Consider the following 11071-nt stretch of genomic DNA (forward strand, 5'->3'; position numbering starts at 1 on the left):
TTTATAAGGTCCCACTTGTCAGTTGTTGGTCAGAATTTTTGGGGAAATGGAGTGCTATTCAGGAATTCCTTTCCTATGCACATACATATTGTAAGGTACTGCCTATATATTTTTCTACCAATTTCAATGTTTTGAGTTTCACAATGAGGTCTTTGATCCACTTAGAGTTAATTTATGTTCAAAGTGATGGATAAGTGTCTAATTTCATCCTTCTGCATGTAGACATCAACTTTTCCCAGCACCATTTGTGGAAATTTCTGTCTTTTCTACAGTGCATATTTTTGGAATCTTCATCACATATCAGATGGCTGTGCTGTTCATGATTTCAATGAGAGGATTTAAGGATTTTTAATTGATTTAGGGTGATTTTGGCTGTGGGATTGCTATGCATAGCCTTTTCTGTATCAAGGTGTGTTTGGTCTAGTCTTACTCTATGACATTCATCATGAATACATGATAAATTTTGACAAAGGCTCTTTTTGCATGTATTGAAATGATCACATGATTTTTCTTCTTTTATGTCCAATTATGTGATTTATTACATTCATTGATTTGGGAATGCTGATGCATTATCACATATTCCAAAATAAAGACAGAGCCTTGGCACAAGTAACTAAAAGATAAAAGATATCACCCAAGTGAGAATTATTAATGGAATGGGAAGCATCACAAAACACACCACTGCAATTCCATACATTGTAAGGGAATATTTTAATAACCTATATGCTGTTCAGTTGAAAAATGTAAAAGAAATGGATACATTTCAAGATGCATGGAATGTACCAAAAAGCAAACTAAGAATCAAAAGAACATGGGCATATATCAAAAGATTATCCAAAATGAACAAAACAAATTTAACATAGATTTTAAAAGGTAGATAAATCTCAAAATCTCTTGAGTGTCATTTCATTTCAGTGTTTTATGGAACAAGAAAATTACTAAGCAAATTATGTTCCTCTAGTATGGTCTTTAAAAAGACATTAGGATAAGATGGCCAGCATATGTGCTCTATATGATAAATGTTTCAGCTGAAGATAATTGTACTTATTTATGGGGTACAATGTGATATTTCATACATTTAAATGTTGTATAATGATGGATTCAGAATAATTAGCCAATTTATACTTGAAACTTTTTACTTCTTTAGCAAGAATACATTCAATATTATCTCTTTGGGATATAAGAGGCATTATATTTAACTATACTTCCCCAACTGAAGCACAACATGCCAGAACCTCTTCTGGCTAACACAGAAGGTGGTTCAGTAGATGGTGTAGGGGGAACGTCTCTCAAACTCTTCAAATTTATTCTATGCCAATTTGACCCAGTAACTAGATTGACAGATCCCAAAATTCTCTATTTTTATGTTTTTGGCTGAACGTACTCTTCCAAAGGTATGGTATTAATTTACACTTCAACAAACTGTGTATAATAGTTCTCCATACTTCTACTCACAACACCATTTGATAACCATTGTTTTTTGATAACAATCATTCTACCTGTAGTGAGGTAGTACTTTGTTGTGGTATATTTGGATGTTCTTCAAACATTTCAAGAATCTGAGATTGCTCTATGTAAGGATTGGTGATATGAAATGGCAAAGTCCAAACTGTAATGTATCATAAATATTCAATATATATAGGCCTTTAATAATGAAAATAATGAAGGCAAAATATTTGAACAAAACAATTAATTCATGTTAATTTTATAGAAACAACATGTCAATATCAGCATAAGCAGTATCATATTACAGTAAAAACATAAAGTATATCTCATGTTGTGTTGGTATAGCAATTTATTGTCTAATATATGTAATTAAAATCCTTAACTGTAAGGTTATGAATTAAACATGGGAATTGTCTAATATCTTTAATTAAAATAATTAACTGTTAGATTATGAATTAAACATGTGAATAATTATACTAGCATGCAACATTAAACATACTATTTAATCTTAATTAGTAATGAATCACCAGAAAGGTATGACATGTGTGTGGCACATATTATGTTTCCAATACACAGTACTGCTTCTATAAAATTCTCCATGGAAATTAAGATATGAGTAGAGAGGAATTGATCAATGTTTAGTAGAATAGAATGCCCCAAAAACTCTTGTCATGGCACCCAGGACCTCCTTATTCCTCAGGCTGTAGATGATGGGGTTGAGCATAGGGGTGAGGATACCATAAATGACAGCCAGAGTCTTATCTTCTGTCGGGGAACGGAGACTCCTAGGTCGAAGATCAGTATACACAAAAGGTGCATAGTAAAACGTCACCACAGTTAAGTGAGTTGAACATGTGGTAAAGGCCTTTTTCTTTCCCTCTTTTGAGCGCATATGGAAGACAGCAAAAAGGACCCGTCCATAGGAAGCTGTGATGCCAAGGAAAGGAATTAGGAGAAACAGGATTGTGCTCACAAATACCATGTACTCATAAACCCAAGTGTCCATACAGGCCAGAGGTAACATGGCAGGGACATCACAGAAGAAATGGTTAATGGATCTAGAATGGCAGTAAGGAATATGAAGAGCATAGACTGTATGTGCTAAAGAGTTGATTGAGCCCAATATCCAGGATCCTAAGATCATCTTCAGACACATCATTTTGCTCATGCGAGTGGGATAATGAAGAGGGTGGCAGATGGCCACAAAACGGTCATAGGCCATGGAGGCCAGGAGCAAGCCCTCAGAACCTGCCATGGTCAGAAAGAAAAAGGATTGCACTCCACAGCCCAGTAAGGTAATGCTTTTCTGGCCAGAGAGGAAGTTGAATGCCATCTTGGGAACAGTGGAAGAAATATACATCATGTCCATGAGAGAGAGCTGACTGAGGAGAAAGTACATGGGGGTATGGAGCCTGGGATCCACACGAATGAGGTGGATCATTGTTGAGTTGCCAAGCAAGGCCACAGAGAATATGCAGATGATAAGCAGCAAAAGCAGAAGGCCTGTTTGGTTTTGTGGAAACAACCCTAACAAAAAGAAATCACTTGAACTCTGATTCCATTTCTCCATGAAGACGTATTGCTTTATCCTTCTTGAAAAGGAAACTCAGAAGCAACATACACCTACCATAGGAAATAGAATGAGAGAATAAAGAGAAACTGGCTTGTCATGAATGCTTGCACTGAATAGTTCTTCCTCAGCACCGTTCTGCTGACCTGATTTTGAAATCCGAGCTGAATGTTTCTTCAACCTTGCCTCTGGCCAAGTTCTCAGTTCAGAAATACCTGTATGGTCATTTTAAAACCAAGCGTGGCAACATGAGTAAGATAGCTCACACATTTCCTCCTAGATAACTCCATGCAAGACTATTACTCAAGATCATCAAGCCACCTTATAAAACTAAGAATGCCTCTATATTCTGCATCACTTACTCTCTGGCCCTGTTCCCATAATTGACCACAGTGCAGGCAGATCCCAGAGACCTGCTCTTTGTGCTCTGCCTATCAAACTCTCTAAGGAATCTTTACCTTTCCTGAAAATAACATCCACTCCCAACTCACTGTTCTGGAACTAATGGATTTTGTGTGTGTTCAGGTCCACACTAATCATCAGATGCTGTTTGTGTGTCCTCACATCCATAAAGGATGCTTTGGTTTGTGCAAATTTTACAGCTATCAACTGAATACACACTCACAATAAAATATTTTATACAATAAAACATAACAAATGTTACACTTTCCCTAACATATATTTTTGTTATATTTTACAATTGTAAATGTTATACAAATATATTCAAATAGTATAAATGTTGGCGGTATGCATTGCTTTCTCCTTTTCCTCTAAAGTTCTGGTTTTTGAACTTCATTGGAAAAATCAAAAAGCTCTTAAAAATCTGCTCATTTGGGAAGAAAGGTAGAGGTTGCATTATTTACTCTGCTCATTAATATTTTAAAATTGTTATATTTTCATTCATTTATTTTTATGTCTTGTGTGGAAGATAGACTACCAGGGAGAGAGTCAATTTCCTTCCTCTTTCTGGAGTAGCAAACTCAGATTACCAAGTTGGAGGCAAGTGTCTTTACTTGCTGAGCCGTCTCAGCAACCCAAATAACAAAGGAATGTGTTGCTCTTATTTATTAATTTTTATGTCACATATATTTTACTTACACACTTTAGACTCATTCGACTAGGGAAAATAAAACAAAATAATTAGCCATATTCAGAACAGATAAACTAAAACAAGAATAAAATTAATAATTGTTGCTGCATATGTGTATGTGCATATTTGCATATTCCTAAATATGTAGCTACAACATCTTAGTCTGTATAATGTTACAGATATGCATGTTTTCAAGAATGATCATTTGGCATTGCATAACATTGAATTTGCAAGAGAGCAAGAAGAGTACATGGTAGAGCCTGGATAGAGGAAATGAAAAAAATGGATCTGATAGGACTATATTATGCCAAAAATTAAAAATACTATCTAAAAAGCAAAATGAATGAATATTCTGCCAGGATAATGTTTCCTACTTTCCTATGGCCAGTCTTAATCACAAGTTTGCCTCAGTAATGGTGTCTCCTACTGCTCAGTTCTATTTCACCTGATTTTCTCCATTCACTCTCAAGCATGCAAAACTCACAGTGATGATTTATTTTCTCTCCAACACACATTGTCTTTCTTCTTACCTGTCCTCAGTATAGGAGTTCGTGCTTTACATGTGTGTGCCTTTGTATCTGAGAGAGATACCAAAGACATTGACCAAGTCTAATGTTGGATTACTGATAATTTTCAAAACTAAGAACAGCAAATGATCCCTTGTGAAAATTATCCACATGGAGCAACAAATTATTTAGCGTTTCATATGTCTGTGGTGAGCACAAAAACAATGTAAAACAGAGCTTGTCACATAGAATGGGAATACAACTTTATAGTTATCAGATCAAGAGATACTGACAATGAGGAAAACATAGACAAGAACATGGCAGCTGCACAGGACCACTTGGCAGAATATGAGACCAGAAGAATCCTGTGCTTCCTTATTACCTTTCAAATATAAATGCTTATAAACTGACTGAAAAACATGAAATATAAGTAAAAACACAATCACCAACTTTATTGTATACCTTCAAAAATACCTTCCCTGTTTCTAGACACTTGAGTGCTCTGTTATTAACTTAAGCAAGATCATGCACGTTGTAGCAAAAATTAAGAAGGGGACTACAAGAATAGGCCAATCAACTCAAGCATATGACTCGATGCCCACTAAGTCCTCCCACAAGAAAAACATGGTACACAAAGTAAAAGAGACAGCTTGATTGGAACCTGCCCCAAGCCACTAGTTGTAGGCTCCAAGTAAGCATGTCTTTGTGACATCCACTTCTCTAAGTGATGACAAGGAACACAGCTGGAAGGGAAAGTCAATGAGAACAAAAACAATGAGACTATTGATTGTGAAGGGCAGGTGCCAGGGCAATTGTATAGGGGAAAAGGACTTGGGATCTGATCTGGATGAGATGCTAGAACAGAGAGAGTGATGTGCTCTTAGATTCCGAGACATCATACCAGATGCTCTTGTTCAGAAGGGAGTTGTTGTGAGTACCGTACAGAGAAGACTAGCTAGAGAAAATACGTTATCTGGTGACTTATTTGGATTTAAAAACAGAGCCACACAGGCTGGAGAAGTGGCTTAGCAGTTAAGAGCACTGGTTGTTCTTCCTAGAGGACCTGGATTCAATTCCCAATACCCACATGGCAGCTCACAGCTGTCTGTAACTCCAGTTGTAGAGTGTCTGACACCTTCACACCAATACAAATAAAATAAAGTTAAATAAATACGTTAAATAAAACAGAGCCACACATCACACAAAACCACTGATGCCTGGGTACATTAGAACAGTAGGATGCCTACCTGGACCACAGGCCCCTATCTGATGATTCACTGATGTCTACTCCCTGGCACAGCACTTACAGCAGGCTCTCAATCTGTGTGCCTGTTGAAATTAATGAAACATCATCCTTAGAGATGATAAATTACAATTGTTCATATTGACAACATTATTTTTAAAAATCAGTCTTCTGCATCATGACTTGTGAATAAAGAGGAACCTCTTAGTGGCACTTTTTTTTACATCCTTTATCACATATTTAGCTAGTGAGGAAGGAACATTCTGCCATCCCATGAGGAGGGTGCTTTGGCCACAGTCTGCACTAAACTCACATTTCACGTTTGATTTCTTAAAAGGAATGCACAAGTATGTGCTCTCAGATCACTCCCCAATGGTTCATAAACACACTTTGAGGACAGTTACAGCAGTAATTATTTTGTTTCCAATGTTTTGAAACTATCACTTTAGCAGGAAAAATTATAGAACAGCTACTTTCAGGAGGCCAGACACCTGTAACTTAAGGTTTAAGACCCAAGATATTGAGTCAGAGCTAAAACTCTGCACATTGGTGACAAGATAATTTCAATATTGGGTGTGGCCTTTATGCAGAGTCACAGATGGATTTTATTATTTATTTCATTGTAACTTTAAATATCCTCCAGTGGCTGCAAGGCAAATATAATGTTAGTGTGCCCCTTGATCATTCCAAAAGATACAAAACTCAAAGGGCTACTTAAAGCTGTCATGAAGACATCTATTATACAGGAATGCTACAAATTCAGGATGCTCGATTAATTTTGACAAAGTTACAGGTATGTAAACACAACAGAGACACGTAGCAAGAAATCTACAGAGCACAAGACCAGGCAGGTAATTGAACATCAGTGTCTCTGCTTAGTCTTAAAAACTGCATGGGAGTCTGGAGAACAAGAAACTCATTGAGCTGTCTACATTCCACTCTATCCAGTCCTCCAGAAGTGCTCATTTCTTTCATCCAATTCCACATCTTAGCTTTTGAGAAACCTCAACACCAGAAAAATGCACAACCTTTAAAAACAGCACATTGTAAAATTCAAGTACGTTTACAGTGATTCTTTTGTATTTTAAACTAATATGAAAATTATACCTCTAGAATCTCCCCAAGTTATTTAAACCCAAACCCCACTATGCTCAATAATGTCTTCTGGACTCAGCTTATACAAGGATCTTATACTTGTGTTTGTATTGACGGAAAAAGATACCTTTACAGTACAGCCATTCCCTGTAGACAGTCCGCGGGTCTTGAGAAGTCTTCAGCTTCCCTTCTTTGTTCAAGTCCCCTGCCAGGTACAGGGGATGCCACAAAACCATCACCCTGTGCAGCAGCCCCAGTTGAAGGCTGAAAATCTGCTTCTTACCTAAGAGCCCCTTCTGCCACTTAAGTACTAGGAAAGAAATTTTCAGGCATTACCTACTATCATCTTATTCACGATGAAACTAAGAGAACATCATTAAGCCCTTCTGAACTATTTACACGCTCCTTGGCCAGGTAAAACATCATTTCTTGCTAATTATTTTTAAATAAAACGCAAGAGACATTTTAGATTTGTTTCTCACAGACTATATTGGTGAAAGACAGAATGACTAGTGCTGTATTTTATATGCACAGCTGTCTTAAATGTTCCTCCTTTTCCTCTAATTGATCCCTCATGTCTAAATCTACAGAGACAAAGCCTTGGCCATTTCTCCTGACTTAGCTGCTCTGGGTAGCTCAGTTTTGAACTTAGAGAAATAAATGCATGATGATCGCCACTCCTGCAATCACAAGATGCCTGAAGATAGACTAAGGAGTAAGACTGCATTATTTCAGAAGGTCACTTGAGAGATATAAAGGATACTGGGCTATATTATATTATTATAGTCCCTATTTTAAATGTTGGGCCCAAAGGTGTACAAATTGATATACTGAAACATAGATTGAGACAGAAATTCTACTTTAATAGTGGGTTGTTGCAGAGGTCTTGTTATAAAGTGGATCTTCAGACTCAGGATCATCCAGGTTGACAGATCCACCACTGATTAGAAAAACAATACCAAACTTCAGAACGAATGAAAAATTGTGACCTAATCTTTAAATTTTCTAGCCAGGAAGAGGTGGCACATGCCTTTACTCCCAGCACTCAGGAGGCAGACCCAGGTGGATCTCTGTGAGTTTGAGGCCAGCCTGGGCTACCGAGTGAGTTCCAGAAAAGGCACCAAAACTACACAGAGAAACCCTGTCTCGAAAAACCAATATAAAATACAACAAAAAAATAAAGTACCTGAGTGAGAGCTTCAGTGAAATTCTGGTAGGATTTTTCTGTGCATCTGTCTGGTCCTGGGGGGGGGTTGTTGGGAGGAGGATGGGGGGGGTGTGGAGGGCGGGAGAAGGGAGGACAGGGGAATCTGTGGCTGATAAGTAAAATTAAATTAAATTAAAAAATAAAAACTTAAATATTAGGCCACAATCTTTAATTTCTTTTGAAATTCAATCAACTTCTCTTTCTAATCAGTGGTGGATCTGTCAGCCTGGATAACCCTGAGTCTGAAGATCCACTTTACAAGACCTCTGTATTAACCTGTGACTAAAGGAGAGTTTCTGTCTAGATCAATGTTTTAGTATATCAATTTGTACCCCTTTGGGCCTAACACTTAAATTGGGGACTATAATAATATAATATATCCCAGTATCTTTTACATCTCTTAAGTCACATTCTGAAATAATGCAGTCATCCTCCTTAGTCTATCCAGCCCACCCCCCATTCCCATCTCCTCCAGGGCAAAGACTCCCTGGGATTGAGTTCAACCTGGTAGATTCAGTTCAGGCAGGTCCAGTCCCCTCCTCCCAGGCTGAGCTAAGTGTCCCTGCATAAGCCCCAGGTTCCAAACAGCCAGCTCATGCACTGAGGACAGGTCCCGGTCCCACTGCCTGGATGCCTCCCAAACAGTTCAAGCTAATCAACTGTCTCACTTATTCAGAGGGCCTGATCCAGTTGGGGGCTCCTCAGCTATTGGCTCATAGTTCATGTGTTTCCATTCATTTGGCTATTTGTCTGTGTGTTTTTTCCAATCTTGGTCTCAACAATTCTGCTCATACAAACCCTCCCTTTCTCGCGAGTTGGACTCCTGGAGCTCCACCTGGGGCCTGGCCGTGGATCTCTGCATCTGGATGAGAAAAAAAAGTTCCCATGACAGATAATAAACAAAACACTAAACATATAGAGTAAAGAAAGAATTTTTAAAGTGACAAGGGAAAAAGTCCAAGTAGCATGTAAAGACAGACCTATTAGAGTTACATCGAATTCTCAATGGAGACTGTAAAAACCAGAAGGGCCTGGACAGATGTCTAACAGACTCTGAGAAACCATGGATGACAACTCAGACTACTATAACCAGAAAAAATTTCAGTTACCATAAATGGAAAACATAAGATACTTTACGACAAAGTCAAATTTAAAGAATATCTATCAAAAAATCCAGCTAATGAACACGTTAACAAAATAGATATAGAACATGATCCATCCTCTGCTGTATACAAGAAACACCTCAACACCAAAACCTAGCTCCGGGTTTGTTTTTATTTAATAAGACCTTCTAACAATTTGTGCTATGAAAGATAGATATTACCTTACAATAAAGGGTTGAAAAAAAGATTTTCCAAGCAAATGAATGTAGGAAGCATGCTGGTGTACCTATTCTAATATTTAACACAGTAGATTTACAATCAAAATTAATCAAAAGAGAGGTCAGCACATCTTTAAAGTATACAGTCTGATTTAATTCCTCAGTTTTTTCTGTTCTCCAATGTTTCTCCTCAGCTGTCATTCCTTTTTCATTAGCATTTACAAAATCCAAAGCATTCCCCAGTAAAGCACTATGCAATCTATTTCTGGGGGTCTTTATTACCCCACTTCTGTTTGTTTACTATATCCTTTAGACTTCACTTTGATCTGTCTATGACTGCTTGCCCCGTAGGATTGTGTGCAATACCTGTAATATGCTTTATATTGTAATAAGCAAAAAACTGTTTCATTTACCAGAGACATATGCTGGGGCACTGTTGGTCTTAATTTGTCCAGGTATACACATGATGGTCATAACTTCTAGCAAATGTGTGATTACAGAATCAGCCTTTTCAGAACTCAAAGCAGTTGCCCATTAAAATACTGAATAGGTGTCAATGATGTGGTGTATAAATTTTAATTTTCCAAATTCTACAAAATAAAACACATCATCTGCCAAATGTCATTCCTTTGAGTACCTTTTGGGTTACTTCCTGCAGGTAGTAGAGTTTGGTTGTATAAAGAACATGTAGAACATTTCCTTATAATTTCCTTGGCTTATTGCCCAGTGATGGAAAAATCATTTTTCAAACCCTTGCTATTGATATGATTGTTTTTATGAAATTCTGAAGCCTCCAGAACATTTCCTACCAATAGTTGATCAATTCCAACATTATCTTGTGCTAGAGGGCCTGCAGACCCATATGGGATCAGATGTTTGTTATATATGAGGGATGATTCCTATTCCTGATTATTTTTTTAACTGAATAATGAGGTTAATTCTGACTCATCAGGAATAAATTCAGCAGTTTTAATGTGTAAAACAGCTCTGCATACTGAGAGTCAGTAACTATGTTAAGAATTTTGGAGATCAGCCCTCTGTCAGATGTGGGGAGGGGGAAGATCTTTTCCCATTCTGTGGGCTGCTGTTTTGTCTTATTGACCGTGTCCTTAACCTTACAGAAGCTTTGAGATTTGCTGGTGTGAGATTATCTATTGCCTGTGTTTTCATGGGTGCATCTTACTTCCTTGGGTTGGAGTTATCCTCTAGTACTTTCTGTAGGGTTGGATTTGTGGATAGGTATTGTTTAAATCTGGTTTTGTCATGGAATATCTTGTTTTATCTGTCTATGGTGACTGAAAGTTTTGCTGAGTATAGTAGTCTGAGCTGGCATCTGTTGTCTCTTAGTGTCTGCAGAGTATCTGTCCAGGACCTTCTGGCTTTCAGGATCTCCACTGAGAAGTTGAGTTTAATTCTGATAGGTCTGTCTTTATATGTTGCTTGGTCTTTTTCCTTTGCAGCTCTAAATAATCTTTCTTTATTCTGTGTGTTTAGTGTTTTGATTATTACGTGGAAAGGGACATATTGGCAGCAGTGGAGGGGGGTGTTCCATCTATTTGATGTTCTGTAAGCTTCTTGTATCTTCATAGCCAT

General features: G+C 37.5%; 1 protein-coding gene across 1 annotated transcript; it reads right to left on the reverse strand.

Annotated features, from left to right (window-relative positions):
• Positions 1-2077: 2077 nt before the first annotated feature.
• Positions 2078-3016, reverse strand: LOC128111665 (olfactory receptor 2L13-like). Its single transcript, XM_052739892.1, has one exon. It carries the CDS (start codon positions 3014-3016, stop codon positions 2078-2080), a length of 939 nt encoding a protein of 312 aa, XP_052595852.1.
• Positions 3017-11071: the final 8055 nt, after the last annotated feature.

The sequence above is a fragment of the Peromyscus californicus genome, unplaced genomic scaffold (genome assembly GCF_007827085.1).
Source record: "Peromyscus californicus insignis strain IS unplaced genomic scaffold, ASM782708v3 Scaffold_16__1_contigs__length_79575227, whole genome shotgun sequence".
Lineage (NCBI taxonomy): Eukaryota > Metazoa > Chordata > Mammalia > Rodentia > Cricetidae > Peromyscus > Peromyscus californicus.